The sequence below is a fragment of the Doryrhamphus excisus genome, chromosome 12, assembly GCF_030265055.1.
Source record: "Doryrhamphus excisus isolate RoL2022-K1 chromosome 12, RoL_Dexc_1.0, whole genome shotgun sequence".
NCBI classification, from domain to species: Eukaryota; Metazoa; Chordata; class Actinopteri; order Syngnathiformes; family Syngnathidae; genus Doryrhamphus; species Doryrhamphus excisus.
In genome coordinates, this window is record NC_080477.1 from 15,383,893 (window position 1) to 15,402,256 (window position 18,364).

At 39.4% G+C, this 18,364-nt stretch overlaps 3 protein-coding genes across 3 annotated transcripts; all 3 read right to left on the reverse strand.

Moving 5' to 3' along the window:
* Positions 1-186: 186 nt before the first annotated feature.
* Positions 187-5,693, reverse strand: supv3l1 (SUV3-like helicase). Its single transcript, XM_058089020.1, has 16 exons — positions 5,243-5,693; positions 5,064-5,141; positions 4,815-4,922; positions 4,625-4,739; positions 4,198-4,366; positions 3,988-4,099; positions 3,692-3,769; positions 3,115-3,206; positions 2,699-2,879; positions 2,531-2,624; positions 2,331-2,450; positions 2,176-2,275; positions 1,995-2,075; positions 1,699-1,875; positions 1,419-1,567; positions 187-1,043 (listed from the first exon to the last, which is right to left on the reverse strand). The coding sequence occupies exons 1-16, from the start codon at positions 5,514-5,516 to the stop codon at positions 644-646; spliced, it is 2,328 nt and encodes a 775-aa protein (XP_057945003.1). The 5' UTR covers positions 5,517-5,693; the 3' UTR covers positions 187-643.
* Positions 5,694-6,159: 466 nt separating this feature from the next.
* Positions 6,160-11,670, reverse strand: vps26a (VPS26, retromer complex component A). Its single transcript, XM_058088954.1, has 9 exons — positions 11,519-11,670; positions 10,334-10,483; positions 10,068-10,143; positions 9,440-9,596; positions 9,193-9,357; positions 9,005-9,111; positions 8,411-8,512; positions 7,968-8,077; positions 6,160-7,838 (listed from the first exon to the last, which is right to left on the reverse strand). The coding sequence occupies exons 1-9, from the start codon at positions 11,519-11,521 to the stop codon at positions 7,725-7,727; spliced, it is 984 nt and encodes a 327-aa protein (XP_057944937.1). The 5' UTR covers positions 11,522-11,670; the 3' UTR covers positions 6,160-7,724.
* Positions 11,671-12,377: 707 nt separating this feature from the next.
* LOC131139465 (serglycin-like) lies at positions 12,378-16,817 on the reverse strand. Its single transcript, XM_058089115.1, has 4 exons — positions 16,656-16,817; positions 15,100-15,241; positions 12,966-13,144; positions 12,378-12,892 (listed from the first exon to the last, which is right to left on the reverse strand). The coding sequence occupies exons 1-4, from the start codon at positions 16,711-16,713 to the stop codon at positions 12,783-12,785; spliced, it is 489 nt and encodes a 162-aa protein (XP_057945098.1). The 5' UTR covers positions 16,714-16,817; the 3' UTR covers positions 12,378-12,782.
* Between the last annotated feature and the right edge of the window lie 1,547 nt (positions 16,818-18,364).

The window sequence follows — 18,364 nt, forward strand, 5'->3', positions numbered from 1 at the left end:
ATAGGTGCAGATTCTGCAAAATCAAAAAGTTTTCTGTGCGGGTTATTGTGTGTAGCTGCTCTATAGGAGACCACAACTAAATACAAAGGGTCGAAAATAAGCATAATAGATCCCCTTTAAAGTCAGCACTTGAATGCCTTGTACAGGGAGAATTATCAACATGGGTCAGTTTCACGATACAATAGGTAAAAGACAATGAAAATAAGTTTTAATTGAGATTTTTAAACACTAAAAAATATGTGCATTATATCGATGTCAATACAATAACAGTACTTTGATGCCGTAGGATCCCCACAGAAAGCTCCACGATTTCTAAGTATGTGTACTAAGATGAATGACGATGTATAGTAGTCCAGTAGTCTCCAATCGTGAATACTGAGCTCCAACCTGTTCCAGATGCAATATGATCACTGAGTGAATGAGCTGCTAGCTTTTTCCATTAAAGCCAACAGACACAATTATTAATCACACAGTCAACAGCTCGAGCTTGGTGATGCTTTATCATTGATTGGTTGGCGGTAGTTCCAAAATGGTGATGGAGGGTGATGGGGTCCCACTTCACTTACATACATGGTTCCTTGCAGTCTATTTTGTATCAGGATGGAGCTTGTAGTGTGCTACTGAATTCAGATCCCATGATGGTTCATTTCCTCTTTGTCCTCCGATTGTCTTTGTTATATTTGACATCAACTGCGCTCTGATTGGATCGCTCCTTTGTTTGTCCTTTGGACCACTCCCTCTGCAACTGCTGCAGCATCTCAGATGTCAGCAGTCCATCTCGCACCAAGCGGTTAGTCAGTGAGCTGTCCATTGTCTGTCCAGGGCTTCTTTGTGAGCTTGGAGTTCTTCTGCCTCGCGACATATAATTCCTGCTGGGGTCGTGACGTCCAGGTACTGTTCCTTGGAGTGGGCCGGTGATGGCCGGGTCGGTGGCTCTGATGAGTCGAGTGATATTTCGTACTCCTTCTTGGATGATGTTGTCGAGTTCCCGCTGAATTTCTCGAACTAAAGCGGTGTCAGGAAACATGTCCATGAAACGGTAACTGGAGAAAAGAACGCTGAGGGTTAGCGTGATGAAGGAAACAGAGACCACCATAACAATAATAACGATAACGATCATTAGAGAGAGGCTGTTATTTCAGAAATATATAACAAAAAGTTATATTTAAAAGTTGATTAATGATTTGGAGTTCTTTAAATAGCTCAATATAATCACATGGTAATTTTAAGTATATTGCACAACACAGCAGCAACAGAACCAATGCGGAAGCAGCCAGCATTAATACAGCTGATGAGTTCATTGTAAACTACAGTACAGAAAGAAAAAAAGATATTTTCCAGTCCAAACCGTGAAGCCTATACGATGCATCTACTTCTCAATTTAGTTCAGGTGGTTACAATCCAAACAGCAACCTTACCTTAACCAGAGGTAAAGATCCAACACATCGTGAACGGCCTCCAAGTGAACTAGATCTTTGATGTTTTTCGGTGGGGCCACGGGCCAGTTGACATGTCGACAGACCCAATCAAAGGTTAAAGGCTCATCTCGGCTGAACTGACGAGCAAACTGATGGAGGGACAAGGTGAGGGACCAGTGCAGCAAAAAGACTGTTAGATGGATAAGAACTTCCATGTAGGGTTACTTACTAAACCCTATCAATGTTATTGAAAAGGCTCGCTGGGAGACGGGATTCTTACCTTTAAGAAGGATGTGCACACAAAAGGTTGCTTCTTGTTGATGGGAGCCGTGCAGAAAACGTAGCGTGACCTCAGGTTGAGCGGGATGTGTTGAATCATGTCCGCCAGGAACTTAAAATCGTCGATGTTGCAGACAAAATAGAGACCGTCTACTTGGGAGAGGCTGACAAAAATGTCCTAAGAAAAAGGAAAAATGTCGGTCAGCTGGTTTAGATTTATTGCTATTGTGTAGTTATTTTTCACGAGTGGGAAAATGTCATTGATTTTAGTTTATTATTGGCTCATGCTGTACTCACAATGAGGTTGGACAGAGTAGCCTCGGGTAAATGGTAGGCAAACATCTCAATCTGCTCTGCTGTAGGATGAAGACCTGCAGTCTGAATAAAGAAAAAGCCATTTTGGAGTGGTGTCACAAAACTGTGTGTGTGTGTGTGTGTGTGTGTGTGTGTGTGTGTGTGTGTGTGTGTGTGAGATCACCTCAATGGGATCAACCGCGTGACTGAGTATCTCCTTCAAGACAGGAAGATCATCTCTGTGCATGGTGGTAACTTCTCCCTCTTTAAATTTGGAGGAGAACCTGCAACAATAACCTGTTACAAATGTCACAAACAGGAAATCAAACTAAGACACACCTCCCAGCACGACCAGCAATCTGCAGAGCCTGTGACGTGCTGATGGTCTCCATATGCTTCTCCCCTTTCTCGTTGATGTTTGGCTTCACAAGACTGTTGAAGATGATGCGTTTTATGCTCCTGGAGGGAGTAAGACAAATGTTCTGTTGGTTACAAGTACACTACTGGTTTGTTTTGGCAAAACCAACGATGGCCCTTACAAATTCAGACCCATTCCAATAGCATCTGTTGCTACCAGGATCTTGCATGCATCATCAGGGTCATTGAACTTCTTAGCCTGGGACAATTTGGTGCCTGAAAAAGATACATTTAAGTTTAAAAAAAAAAGACAGAAAACAGGCAAGACCACATGCCAAGACCACACTGACCTGGAGGTAAACTGCCATAAATAACAGCACATTCCAATCCTCTGGCTTCAATCTGCCGGCTTATGGAGTAGATGTCGTTTTTACTGAAGCACACGATGCAATCCCCTGGTTTCAGGTTGTCTAACGATTCCACAGCGTGGTCCAGGATGGAAAATGGTGTAAGACGCTGGTAAGTGTGGACCTGGCGGCAACAATCAAAAGTGAACATTAATAGCACATTAATATGTTTTTGCTGGTGTTTATAAATATTAGCATTATTATTTTGGTGTGGTGGAGGGGAATTATGGTGCTTGGTGGAGGTCTATGTTCTTACTACTTTGTAGGCAGATACAGCTCTTGGACCTTGTTAAGATTTTGATGGTGGGGCCAGTGAATGTGTATAAATACTTTATATATTCAGATATAATGTAAGTCACCTCCACTTCCTCTCCAGTGGTGTACATAAGCTCCCTGATGAAGTCAATGGCTGCAGGTTCCCCACAAACATGAATCTCCTCTGCACAGAGGCCTGCACACACACATAAATATTATCGGTTTTAATATACATTCATCTGTAAACTACACAGCTTGCTATTAACATTGAATAGTGTTCTAATAATATGTGAAAGTCAACCTCAGATTTGTAAATTCATTTCCCCATTAAAAATTATGGACATACAAATATTCTGCTCTAGGGTTATACTGTCGCTATCGTATAATATGTACAGGAAAATTGTAATTTTGAAAATTGAAACACTTGAATATAATTCATGATTTGGGTCTAAAACAAAGTCATGCCCCAGGCAGGCCTCATGCATCTTTTCTTATGTTGATATTTCACGTGACCTCACACGACCGATCGACCCACAGGTTGCTGTGTGACTTTTAAGGTATGTTTTGGCCAAAAAAATTACACTGAAATTAAGACCTTCAGGACATTCAAATATCATGAAAAAGTAACAAGTAAGATGAACATGAAAAGTCCATGCACAGGCAAGTGTGTGTTTGTCAAACCTAGCAGTGCTCTGGTCCAGGCCCAGCCTCGTGCATGATCTCTGATCATTTGAATTTCATCGATCACAGCCACTTCATCTAAAACACACAAACAGAATGCCAGTAAAAAAAAAAAAGATGTAAATCTTTCCACACCTCAAGCAGGTTTTGAGTTTCTGTGTGATTAGGTTTGACACCTCTGCTGTAGATTAATCCATCATTGCACTCTGCTTATGGTTGTTTCCATTCATTTAAATTTACGTATACATGCGTGTACACAGTGTGATACAGTACACAAATGTGTGTTTTAGTCTCACATGGTGTAGTGACGCTGCACATCTCAATGGTGCAGGCCACGTGAGCAGATGCTCGACCATCTTCATCCACAAACGTCCTCTCTTCGCCAGTCACCAGGTCACATGGCACACCCTGAGAAAATATACACACATGTAGTTCACATGTAACGAGAGCCCACTCAAATAAAAATGAAAAAAGTAAATATATCATAATAACAGAGCATTGCATACAGAGTCATTGCTCTTCTCAAAGATTTCATGGGCGAGCAGTTTCAGAGGACCACAGTAGACGCCGGACTTTGCAGCAAGGTAGCGTTGGATGGCGTGGTATGTTTTGCCACTGTTAGTGGGACCGGCATGGAAGATCACCTTCCTCTGGATAGCACGAGCCTCTGGGTACCTGAAGAACACATACAATAGAGGTCATGTACACATACAGCATGGAAGCACTAAGAAATTAACAGTATTCATTTCATTTAAGTCATGTCCATTATGTAGAACATTGTAATCAATTATTTTCCATTAATGTCGCCAAAACAAAAGTCATTTGACACTTTGTTTCATTTCCAGTCATTCACTAGATAAAGATTTACTTTAACTCAACATTTGTCCAGAGTATGCATAACTGGATTTAACTGTACGCATCTTAATTGTTTACCAGTTAGCAGGGACTCTGAGGTCAGAGATCTTCCTCAGGTCATCCATACAATCCAGCATTGGAAAGATTTGCTTGGCATGACGCATGAAGTATGGGTAGATGTCATCTATGTGACCTACAGACGGCAAAAACACAAAAAGACTGTATTATATCTTAAATACTGCTTTGTGTTTTTTTTTATTTTACACACCTGCTCCACAGATGATGTCACTGAGGATGATGTGCAGGTCAGCAGGGAGTGATGTCACCTCCAGGATGTATTTTCTAAAATTGATAAAGGCCTGGTGGAAGAGTCGCGCTGCATGAAAGACAAAAACACTGAGAAACTGTACATCAATTATATCATAATGTATAAACATTTACCTTTCAATTGCTATAAGTTTACATTTACACAAAGAGTTTAAGTAGCCTTAAACACTGCCTATCTTCTCATTCTCACCGTCCAGGCCGTTATCTGCAGCCAGCTTCTGAATTTCTTTCTTCTTGTAGAAGCGGTTTACAATTTTCAAAAGCTCACCTAAATAGAACACAATACTTGGGTTAATGTTTGATGAATCTCATATTCCCCACCGTTTCATTCATTTGAACGCAGCGTACGGCACAGGTGACTTGACTGACTTTTGTCCAGAGGCTGCGTCAGCTCGGCTCCAACAGTCCCATCTGCAGACGAGTCGCTCTTCAAAGTGATCGGGATAAAAAGAGACGTGTCCGGGGGTTTTGGAGATGAGGACGAGCTTCTGCTGCTAACAACAGAACCACTCGGGTGTACTTTAAGCAACAAGCCATTGCCAGCAGACACATGACAGCGACTACCGGTGATATGAGCAGTCCGAGTGGTAACATGGCGCCGTAGCCGAGAAAACAAATACAAACACCGGTTGACTGACATCATTTTTTCTTTACAGTTGATATTACACAACTGAGACTGCGTCAAAACGCGACGTTAACGAGTCCCCATAGGTCTCAAACTAAGATAAACACACCGCTAACTTCGTCAGAGGACGGTCAACACTGTCTTCCTGCTAGGATCCCACGTGGGATAGGACCCGTCTCTGCACATAGCTGTCCACAATGATGCCTGCAATTTATAAAAACAATTCACATTTGTACATTTTAGTGTAAAAATCGGTTATTCTAAAAGTTGGAGTTGTTTTTTTAAAAATGTTTACTGTAACAAAAAAATGTGTATCCTGTATATGACGCAGAATTACAGTCAATTAAAATGTGGCATATCCTGAAACACCACGAGCGGTAGTTTGTATATATTTAATAAGATGAGCCCCTAGGACAGCCAATCAGATTTGTCCTTACTAAAAAACCCGGCAAAGGCCCAACAGGTCACAGGTTCCAGCTTCTTTAGAGAGCGTTTTACACAAGCTAGCAATTCTTCTTGTATTAGTTTACATTGGTTTTTAAGCATATATACACAACAGTGAAAAACGTATTTAAGCAGCGTGGTTCTAGTCTTGACCTGCTACATATTAGACGTGATTTGTGGAAACTTATGCTGTAAATTGGGGATATATAAAATATAGTTATTTGTCAATATAAATTTCCTTTATTCATGATCAATTTTCTTGCTCTATTTAAGGGTTCCTTGTATATACATACACACAAAATATTTTTGATACGGTGTGTCATTGTAAAAAGATAAACATGCAAAACATCTGTTTCATCACCTTTGCAGTTACAGTACTTGAAAGAACAAATCCAACATGATTAGAAAGACATTGTGTATGGCAGGAAGGAAAAAATTAAATATTTCTTGTACATAAATGGTGCCCAAATTAAGATACAATAGAAGTAACATTCATTGAGCTGAGAAGACGGATGTTCAGTGGTGGATCCAGGTGCTTTTATGAAATGAACGTCGAGTCACAATTTGCACATGAAAATGGGACAAAAACACATCATATATTATTAGTGTTTTAAATGAAAACATTTTTCATTTAATTTAGTTCCCAACTGTGGATAAAGTGGACCTCTGAGGATTCATGCTTGTAGCATACAGTATTTCCTTTTAGTTTATGTGCAGCTTTTAAGGCATAAAAGTGCAACACAGGCTGCAGGTCGAAGCTCATGGGCTCATTTACCAACACATACGTTTGGTGACATCGCATAACCGTTCAAATGTCTTAAAGCATCACAGTGACATTGTGAGGAACTGCATTGCTTCCAGTGCTTGCAACAGAAGATTGGTTAGAATTATTACATGAATAGACAGACACACATTGTTGGAAAGTAAACCTGATAGAACCATGCCTACGGTGACAACAGATGGAGTGCAAGTTGTACAATCTTGACACATGTTCCTGAAATACGATTGATGACAAGTAATCCATGGACTTCCATCACCAACAGATATCGTGGTATAACACAATAAGACAAGAGACAAACTCCAGAAAATTAACCTCACAGACACCTAAACTGTGGAAACTGCATAAAAAAAACAATTGAAAACCAGAAATGTATCAATCTGGAAAGAATCGCTAACTTACAGAACATTCATTTGAAAAGGAGGTTGGCGTTTTTCTTGTCCCAAAACAGGAAACAAAATACAGGTTTAAAAACAAATGATCAGATGCGTTTGTTTCTCAAGTCCAAATTTAGCCAACATCTGAGGAAAGAATGACTTATATGTCTGTGTGTCCAGCCAAATTGCAAAAAACAACATAATTATGTAGGAGTGTTACTAAAACAAAAACCTCCTCTTCCAAAAAGGTGTAAGCAGTTGCCAATAACCCTGTCTTGTTTTTCTTCTTTGCTCCTACAAACACAGTTCAGCTTTATATTGTGTGTGGTTTTGTGCCTTCAAGATCAAACGCTGTCTCACTGCTTGACATCAGGCACTCAGCAGATTAAGTGTGCTCATGCGTCCAAACGTTTCAGTGCTGTGACGGTGGAAGCACAGCTCACATTTGTGATGGGCTAAGGAAGATGTCACATATATGTGTGTGTGTGTGTGTGTGTGTGTGTGTGTGTGTGTGTGTGTGTGTGTGTAGTCCACGAAGAGAGTGGGTTAGCCCTCACACCTCTGGCTGCTCAGCAGTGAAGAGTTGGTATGTGGTGTTTGTTTTTCAGTTCATGGCCTCACTCGCCCTCACATCTCTGGCTGCTCCGCACTAGGCTGAGTTCGGGGATCAGGAGACTCATAACGCTGGTGGAAGTTTCGTTTTCTCAACTTCTCTGGGGCTTTCCTCCACAAAACGACCTCCTGAAGACAAAAGCAAAAAAACACGAGCAGAGAGCTAAGAAGTACAGATTACTGTGACAATTTTTGGTTAGTAAAATGTACTTCTGATATTTTGCTTCCAGGTGTAAAACCTGTATACAGATGGTATACCTGCTGTTTAAAGTATCGCCTGTCTTCTTCATCCACAAGCACCAGATTCAAGAAGTAGCGTACAGAGAATTTCTTGTTGACATCTCTCATGGTGGGTGTCAAGTCGTACCCTGGTCAAAAACATCAAATGTGAAATACCAATGCATAAAATTAGATAAATCGTTTCAGCATTTTGTGATATGTTGTGTAGTCTGATCCCTCAAACCTTTAAGGGGGTCAAAATGGAGTGAGTTATTTGACATCAGCAGAAGGCACTGTTGAATCAAGCTCAATGCGATTGCAATAAAGCACTTTGCAACCATCTTATTTGCTCATGCAGATGTTTGCCTGCAAAGTTATCCCTACAGCTGGCCTTGTAATGGTAAAATACCATTACAAGAACCGGGAAACTAAGTATTTTAATTTCTCTTGTTTTTCTTGTACATGAAATGCCAAGGATTTACCTGCCAGAAACAGTCTGATGGGAATTGATTCCCCTTTAACCGGGGCTCCATCCATGATCTCGTACTTAGCAACAGTTTCTGTCTCGGTGGTTGTACTGGGACCTGAAATGATAAAGAACAAAGAAATTCAACTGAGGGCTTAGGGGTGTGCATCTGTATATCGTATTTCACACTTGCTCCCCACATATTTGTGGATTTATTTTTTTCTGTTTTAAAATTCATGAATGTCTTCATGATAACTTCAATAGAAAGTTGTTTGATGCCGCTATCTGTAGGGAGGAAGAGTGTTACAGCTATGAATCCAACAGGGGCCGCTGTTTCATAACTCAATGCACTCAACATTTTCCAGCAGGAAGATACTTGGACAAAAGGTGATGCGGTGCAATTACACGTTTTGTAAGTACAATACCATATACTGTATGCCTGTAATTGTTTATCCATGTGTAAAACTGAATTTAAATAACTTTATATTAAAAGGTACCAAAAAAAGTTTAGTTTTACATTCATTATTCATGGCTTTTTCACCATTCACAGCAATGGACTGCACAATAGTTTTACATTTGCCTTATGAGAACCATGATCTCAGATGCTCACCTATGCCTGTTATCTCCTTCTTAATGAGCTGCAGCTCCATGTGTTGGATCTTAATCCTGACCAGCAGGAAGTAAATCTTTCCAACAATGACATCCTTCAGGTGGTACCTGGCATGGAGAGACACGAACAGAAGATGTTGAAATGAACAAATGTTCACGTTTGACTGAGGACTGAGTCACTCATCTTACTTGGATTTATTGTATTCAAACTCGATGTGAAGACAATCTTCTATGCCAACTTCCATCTTGATGGAGTTGTTGATGTCTGGGTAGGTGGCTAACTGGTGGACAATCAGCTCGTACTCCTTCACCAGGTCTGACAGTCGACGCACTATTGTCACCCTGAGAAAATATCTACAGAGAGACAAGAGACTGTTTGTAAATATTCTTATGGCTTAAAATATTATACCGAGGTAAAATGATGTTATGACACTACCTTAGCCTGACGTTAGCTCCAGTATAGGACTCATAGGGCTTCTCCACCTGCATGAACTCAAAGTCGTAGCTCCTGTTCTGGGTGAGCTCTCCAGGCAGCGCCAACTCTTTCACCAAATCCACAAACTCGTGGGTGTTGCTTTTGTCGGAGAAGAGCTCTAAAATAAAGAGTAGATGATGTTGGTGGTCTGCATGCTGTAACTGCAAAATATTTACTTGGTTCATATTGTAATGTAACACACAGCTAGGGTGGTTGGTCGATGGACCCAAAGTTCTGTGTGTTTTGTGCTGTATTGTTCAAATAGAATAAATACTGCATATATTTATATATTCTAAACTGTCCATAGGACAGTGAATGTGAATGTGTGAATGATTGATGTGCCCTTGCCCAAAAATCAGCCCGGGATAGGCTCCAGCATACCCCTGCGACCCTAGTGAGAATAAGCGGCGGTCAGTGATATTGGCCCTGTATTTACTTTGTATCGGCTCAATACATGTATATAGGCAAGCAAATTTTTGAATCAAAAAGAGGACAATGAGGTCATTTTTTTATTCTGGTGTGTGTGTGTGTGTGTGTGGTGGGGGGTTATATATCATAGTACATAAAAATGTAGCCGTAATAAACTCACCAATCTGTCCAACAAACTCTATGCGGATGCCCTGGTGCTCTAGTCGTTTTCCTCCCTGCTTCACATTTAGATTCACCTGCAGTGTAAACGGTTGTTTATAAGCACACGTGCATGTTTTAATATTAAACCTTTGTCATCACTTGATCAAAACAGCAGTGACTACCACAAACAAAACAAGACATTAACAGCAGGGAACAATCATTTTTAAAAAAGCCACAAATCAATGTGAGAATATAACAATAAAGTCACATGGCAACTCAGTTTACCTTTCCGGACACAGATTCTCCATCGTAAAACAGATAATGTTTCTCCAATTTGCCATCTTCTGTCTTCACTTCAGCCGTCTTACGGCTTTCGGCATCGTTGAGCAGGACATCTATTTCACACACAGGCCCGAACAAACCTCCCAGGAAACTCTGAAAGTTGAGAACACCATTATTGGAGAGACAAAAAATAAATAAACAGAGCACAGTGACTCAGCTGTTAGGGCAATAAAAAAAGATGATTATTATTTATTGGTTCTCATATACTTGTGTTCATTCATATCCGTTCTCTCTCAATTACTCTGTAGTTTTGTCTGGAAAATGACACCTCTAATCTAATCTCACAAACTTTTAAATCACTGTCCAGCAAGATAAACAATTAATTCTGCACGTTTTTCTACACATGGAGCAGATGGACATACACCAAGTTACATGAGGTAACCATAATCATACGTTTTGTGACTTAAGGTGAGTGTTTTAGTATTAATAGTACTGCATTTCTGTACAAGTTCCCACAAACTGGCAACCTACTCATCATAATCAGTCACTTTTACAATCAGCTTGGAACAGCTCCACATTCTGCAGAAAACAACTACATGCATCATGACCACAGTAATCACATAAGCACCAATGCAAGTATCTGCATTATCAGCCCTCTACACATATGCAGTGTGTGTCACATGCAGGACGTCAGGAGTCCACAACCACTGTCAGGGGGCGTGGTTATTGCAGCTGACTATGATTAAGAACAATCCAACAAGCCTCAGCCCTATGCGAGCAAATGCACACTATTCAAGTCGTCTCCACATTGACAGCTAAGACACTAATTAAACGTCTGTAAGGATCACACAACTTCTCAGGACAGCATCACCAGAAGTAAAATTATTATTTTCATACCGCTTATCAATGGATGCATTGACTAGAATTAACCAGCAGTGATTTCAACTACTTATGACCACATTAAGTTACTGTACAATGTAAATAGTAGCTGTAACACAAACACAGGCGGCCTCACTTGGCTAACTCGACCAGCCCTACCTAGCTAGTCCCCCCGTCAGCTTTTAAAACCACCAAACAGTCACTGTCAGGCCAAACTGAGAACGCCTATCGATGTTGTACTTTCATAGATACAATCTCATTTAGTTTTCTTTAGGATAGTACAGTTTTGGTAGTCGTTTTCCCACTCACCATGTTGGCTGTCTAGACACTGGAAGCTAACAGCTAGCCTCTCTCCGATGAAGCTCGTGCGCGTGAACCAGGACGCGGTATCAAGGAGGGAGGGAAGGAGGGAGGGTGGTCACGTGACAAGAGCCATGTGATGTTGGCAGGGCGTAGCTGCTTAGAACTCTTAGGTGTCAACTTCACGCATACTTGGTTTCAAATTATTTGTTTTCAGTAAGTTAATGTCATGCATACAGTATATAATAACATTATATATAAAAATGTTGAAAAAAAATAATATGTTGAAAAGTACATTTTAATGTATGTTATATATTCAAATATATTTATATACTTCGTCTAAAGTAAATAGCCAGCGTGAAAACCCATGTGTAATGGTTTATTGTTGTTGTTAATACAGAATATCTATTGTAATTAAATAGAATGTGTACAAGGCACAGCATATGGAAGAAACAGAATGCTGAATAATAATATATAGGATTATATATATTACAGCTCTAGTCTGAGAACTTGGTGCAAGATCCAATCCCCTAAAGCAGGCAACATGGCCATAATCGTTATTAGATCCCAATGGGATGCTAACAAAGACAATGCCACACAAACGATGGGCAAAGGTCCCACTCCCTTGCATCCTAACGATTGTCATTTGACACTATACTTAAGTGCCAACCATAGTCTGACTGGTATGTGTCCCACCTATCTTTGAGCATGAATTGATGAAGCCTGCTCGGATGAGAGGCGAAAAGTCTTCTAAGACAACCTGAACAGTCCAGTTAGAATGGATTCAATGCCCTGAGGATAAAATGACCTGGATGAATAACAAGAATATTAGGTATAGGTAAAAAGAATTCAGCTCAAGGAAAATTAATTGTTTTCAAGTGATTGAAACCTTTTATTGTTTGGATGGTTGTTTAAGAAAATATCACATGATGATAACTTAGAATATGACTCACATCTTTTCCTGAGAGTATCTGTTGTGTTGTGCAACATTGTCATGTTTCGTCTTGCTCAGCACAAATTCCCTTAAAACTATTACACAATTCTTTCTGGCTAAATGTAAAGCGGTGAAGACGTCAGAGAAAATAGATCCGTTTTTTTAGTATCAGCAATGTGAGGGCTGCATGAACTGTATTTAAAAACATACAATATTCCATTGTATACTTGTGTTAAAGCACACCTGCAGCTATGGACGGGGCCATTGCAAGTGTCGCCGCTATGTGATGATGCAAAAGCTTTTTAGTATGAAGTGTGGAAGTACAACATGTTGACAATTTTACAGCTGCAGAAGGTGATCTTCTTCCAGATCATTCTCAGCTGGTTTCTCCTGGTCCAGCTGAGACCCACTGAGGAACCGCCTGAAGGCCTCTGAGTATTCTCTCCCAACTAGAAGCAGACAAGGACAGGTCAGAAGATGTAAAAAATAAAGATGGAGAACTTCCATGCACTTAAAACAAACCTTTGTATTGTTCTGTGTCTCTGGGTGCCCAAGACTCGCCAGACCCCATCTCGCTTTCTGTATTCACATCAAATGAGTCCATCAGGAACTGACCAGCAGAGCCTTCATAACCAGAACCATCGTCAACTGCCTCCATCAGCATCACAGGATCCTCATCTTCATCTACAGCCTGGGCATCGCTAGGGTTAGAATGACAGTCATACGTTAGACATGAATGATGTAATATGACTATCCACACTAGGGATGGCGAGGGAAGAATTAACAATAATTAATCAGGTAGTGTCGAGAGGGAAAACTCTCTCTCTGAATGTTCTGAACTCCTGCTTCCATGCCAGTGTTATACTGCCTGCCACTCTGTGCTTCCCATTCTGTGAACGTTCCATTACTGGCATCATTTTGGTTTCTTTAGACTTTTTCCAGCAAAGGCAACATATACTGAAAAATGAAAGGATGCATGGACCACTGCTAAGAAATGACATATTTGTCAAGAAAATACTGCATTTTGGCGGTACTGCATTTTATGGTAAAAGTGTATTATTAATTAATGTATTATTTATGTATTTTTGCTTTGCTATTTCAACTTAAGTGACTTCAAGTGCTTTTTCCTGATATCCCAAGTTTATTGTCATAAGATTAATTTTTTTTTCTCTTTAGATTACAACTTTTTTCTTCATATTTTGATTTTGTAAAATTACTGCTGATTTTTCTATTTTTTGCAGGTTTTTTTTTTTTTTAGTTTTCTTGTTAAATTATACTTTTGTCAACAGCACCTCTGCTGGTAGCAGCTCTGTAGTGCACTCCTTTGTACCTCAATGGCTTTAGATTCAAGTTTGTGCTTCAAAATGAATTCTTTACAGTTTAGAACTAGAAACTGTAAAGAACTGAAACAGTGCTGGAGAGGTGGTATTTTTTGCAGGACCTCTGTCAATCAAAACACCCCAAAAGTTATAGGAAGTACGCTACAAAAAAGAAAAACATTAAATTTAAAGCTCACAATTACTTCTTGGTAATTTATTGAAATAATCATCTCTATCTCTTTTAATTATACCTGTCACCAACAACTCTATATTCAATTCTTTATTAGTAGTTGTAGCATTATGCAGCATTTCCAATAGCAGTAGTGTTTTACCTGTACTACAACTGGCCACAACATTAGGTAGACCTGTACACCCTTCCATCCATTCATACCTATGGACAATTTAGAGTCGGCAATTAACCTAATATGCATGTTTTTGGAATGTGGGAGAATATGCAAACATGTACTCTGACATGCAATACAACAAATCCACAAATTCTGTGTTCATAACAATACTATTTTCTGAGAGCTGTGTCTAATATTTTGCTATCCTGATTACGCTACAAAATTCACAAAGTAGTCAACAAATATCCAAATAAAAATTGAGTAATCATACATATACAATAGAATATTATTTTTCTCATTCTATAAGTCATACAATTTCAAGCAAGCGAACTTGAAGCCGTGTTCCACATACAGCACACAGGTACTCAACAATAGACCAGAAGCTGCAGCCGACGTGGCGTCACAGAGCATTTCCCCCTGACGTTTCCTTTTGGCTTCCTGTTCAAGGCCAGCTGACAAACATGAGCACTGCTGCTTTATGTTTTTAAACAGCCCTCATCATACGGGATGCCAGATAAGAGGCACTCTGTACAACCAGAGGCATTAGGCAAACACAGGCAATTGTTTAGGGGCCCTTAAATGTCTCATTTACTTTCATTTGAAGTACATGTTACTGCAGATTGATAAATGAAGTGGCGTTACCTCAGTGGAGCGGAGACGAGGAGAAGACGAAAGGAAAACTACCAAAGGTGTCAACGTTTTTCACCGTCACAACGAAAGCAAGTCATTGCCATTGAGAGATGAAGCTGAGAGTGACACCTTTCACCACAAAGATGTGTGGTTCAGTAGTGTGTATGGCCTCCATGTTGCCTGTATGCGCTCCCTACTATAAAATGCTGATTAAAAAAGCTGCATGATACCTAGAGATGGTTTTCATGTACCGTAGATAAGGCAAGTCAAATATTCGAATGAGTGCACAGCGTGATGTGGTGTCCTTTGACACCACTGCAATGGCAATAATGAACATATTGTTAAAAATGGCTAAATTCTTACAGGTATTGTACAGTTGAAGCAGGGAGTTTGGTCGGCAGTTCAGGACTCCACTCCATCTCTGGACTTTGGTGAGTCACACAGTTTGCGCCGTCATCATCAGGCCGACACTTCACAAACTTGTATGCAGCAGTTCTGGGTACTCCTATTAAAAAGTGGATATTTATGTTGGTTTTTAGTGGATTTTAATGCAACACGCCACAGGAGATTACAACATGATGCTGAAACAGGATAACATAACAGTCGACCCCACTGGAAGAGGAAGTAACGGACAATTTCTCAACATATTGGATGAATGTAAGGACATTAGCCATGGGTTTTCTCAAGAAAATATTAATCATCCATTTGTCACAAAAAGGGAGGTGATGTCTGACAGATGAATCATCTGGAAAGGAAATACGCCACACGCATTGACAGATAAAGTCAGAAACTTGATGTCTCCTTTTATGGCTTTAATGTCAAGTGCTGAAATACATTTGATGAGAAACATGTATTAGAATAAACAATTAACAAGTACAGAACTGTATTGTCTTAATGAAGCCTTTGACTTTGTTAAGAAATTTGGTTCCTCCCCAGGAGCTAAAATATGAATGGCAATAAACATGCACACATTGAAAAAGATTGTGTGCCTGTTTAATAATCAATTAAATAACATCTTAAATCGCCCAAAACAAACTAACTTACAAACCAGTTTTCATCCCCACCTCAACTTTGGGTTGACAAATGTAAATAAATACAAGAAATATATTTGATTTGTATATATTACATATGTATTACATAAGGATTTGAAAATGAGTACATCAGCAGGGTTTATTTATGTTATTTTGTGTTTGGTGATCAATGAAATAGCTTACAAAAACAAAGGGAAACTTTTTTTATTCCCAGCATTAAAATATATAAAAATATAATATATATATATATAATATAAAATAATTGTATAAATGTGTGTGTGTGTGTATATATATACATATATAGTATATAAAATTATAAAATAATTATATATATATATATATATATATATATATATAATACATAATATAATTATATATTATAATATATAAAAATATATTCTATATAAAATATATATAAATATACTAGCATGTTAAAGAAAATGATTACAAATTTGCAGGGCAGTATAATACAAATGATTGATTTTCCTATCCAATTTTATATAATAATGACTATTAATAACTAATATCCCTGTGGAGTATCAATAATACTATAGGGTACATTAACATAGTTTGTACCTTTTGCTACGTAACGTGACCCCCTTTATTTCAAAATTATCTCAAAAATTCCCCTTAAATGCACCAATGTTCACTATGAAACCAAAACAACAAACCCACGGTTTCCTTTCCTGTGAGTAGTTTCAGGTAAAGTCTTTTTTTTTTTGATTGACAGTAACCATTTGTGAATGTGAACATGTCAGCCACAGACCATCACACAAGTGGACCTCCGTTTGGCATCTGCCCTTCAGCAGCGAACCGTCCCTGCTTGTCAAGTCAAAACAATAAAAGTATCCACTGTGATGTCATCAGCAGAAGTTTCTACAAAATTACCTTGTACGTTGTGTAAGATGAAGACGCCACAGGCGACGATGAAGAGGGTCGCAGTCATTCTCAGCTTTAGGCCGCTAAATAGGAAACAATAGGAAAATAAAAACACTTCTTTCCTGTGTTCAGCACTGAGTCCAAGTCCAAGTGCGTAACACACTCAAAGACTCACCCAGACTAAGCTCAGCCCTCTGACTGCGTCATGGTTTCCTGAAAAAAAAAAAAAAAAACAACAACTGTGAGCATCCCCTGTGGAAACTTACTTTTGCAGCGTCCAATCATAAAGATCACATCTTTGTCTAAGTGCATACAGAAGGGAAATACCACAAAGATTCCATTTGGCTAACGAGAGGAAGTGGCACTTAGGTCTTAATTGGCCTGATAATGACAAAGATGAGGAGGATGCATGAGGAAGATTACTCTATGCAGTTCATATGTTGACAGCAAAAGAAACAAAACTACTGATTTAGAATTATAGTGACCTCACCGGATCGGAATGTCTAGTGTGTGTGTGTTAGTGTTGTGTGCCGACATGTTCAATCGCATTGCTTGTGTGTACTATCGTTTGAATGTCACAAAATTGATTACACAGGTACAGGCCACAATGATAGGTACACCCGCACAATGTCACGGGATTCAGTAAAAGAACTGGACAGTGTTCCCTTGTTTATCAAGGGGGGAGGTTCCCAGAATAGTCAGCAATAAGTGAAATCTGCTAATTATTATACAGAACAATAAAAAATATTCTGTATATTAATTTCTACAATGTTACACTCTTCTGCACTCTGTGTATGCTACTGAGACAAACAGACTGTATGACTGACAAAAGGACTCACTCAGTTCATTCCGTTGTTCTATGGAACAAATGTTGCAAGGTGCTGAAACCAAGGCGAATCCTCTTCCTGTCTGTTTGGAGGTGAGAGAGGAGGAAAGCAGACACGCATGCACATGGCAATGTATCGAGGCCGGGAAAATTATCAAGTTCATGCCCGGGAGAAGTCGTGTCACTTTTTAATAAGCTTCTGTAATTTGGCCCCATAATTATAGCCTAGGTTCCTCAATAATAAATATTACAATCACGGCATTGGTTGGTGGCGGCGGCGTCACCACGTCACACACAGACACTCCTGGAGTCAAAAGAACTACACACACAGCACAATAGGTGGATAAAAACAGACAATACACTACCAACGTGTAATGCAGAATATTAACCTGCTACTATGTGAGCTCTAATCATGTGCTTTACTGTCTATTTTTAACAAAAACTATATAGCAAAGCACTCTGGGTTCGGAGAGTCATATATTATAAATTCAGGCATGGTGTAAAATTAAATCAATATCGCTCATGCCGCTTTGGTTTCCTCCTCTTTGACTACAAATGGCAGGAGAAGGCGTTGGTGTCAGCTGACACATCAGTACTGTTGCAGGAAGTGGTAACAACCATTTTCTAGGAAGTAACGTGTCATCACACACATTTACTGATCACCGCTAACCGAAAAAAAGTTCACATTAACACACTGACTTAGTGTTTACTGGAAGTGAAGCTTTTAACAGAACATTGCTGCATATACGTACAGCCGTTGCTCCTATCCTCCTCCATACTGTGGGAGGATTCACGGCGACAAAATATTAATAGGATACATTCAACCAGTCACTACATCTGATAAAGGTAGTCTATGTCGTTTCTATGATTTTATGTACGGTACTTTAAAACT

Coding starts and splice junctions, on each gene's coding strand:
- supv3l1 (XM_058089020.1), bottom strand. CDS start 5,516: ATGATGTCAGTCAACCGGTGTTTGTATTTGTTTTCTCGGCTACGGCGC. Junction 4,923..5,063: donor TGCAGATAACGGCCTGGACG/GTGAGAATGAGA, acceptor TCTTTCATGCAG/CGCGACTCTTCCACCAGGCC. Junction 2,625..2,698: donor TTATGGCAGTTTACCTCCAG/GTCAGTGTGGTC, acceptor TATCTTTTTCAG/GCACCAAATTGTCCCAGGCT.
- vps26a (XM_058088954.1), bottom strand. Junction 9,358..9,439: donor GGAGCTAACGTCAGGCTAAG/GTAGTGTCATAA, acceptor GTCTCTCTGTAG/ATATTTTCTCAGGGTGACAA. Junction 8,078..8,410: donor CATCAGACTGTTTCTGGCAG/GTAAATCCTTGG, acceptor GTTTTTGACCAG/GGTACGACTTGACACCCACC.
- LOC131139465 (XM_058089115.1), bottom strand. CDS start 16,713: ATGACTGCGACCCTCTTCATCGTCGCCTGTGGCGTCTTCATCTTACAC. Junction 15,242..16,655: donor CATCTTACACAACGTACAAG/GTAATTTTGTAG, acceptor ACTTTTTAATAG/GAGTACCCAGAACTGCTGCA. Junction 12,893..12,965: donor AGACACAGAACAATACAAAG/GTTTGTTTTAAG, acceptor GTCTGCTTCTAG/TTGGGAGAGAATACTCAGAG.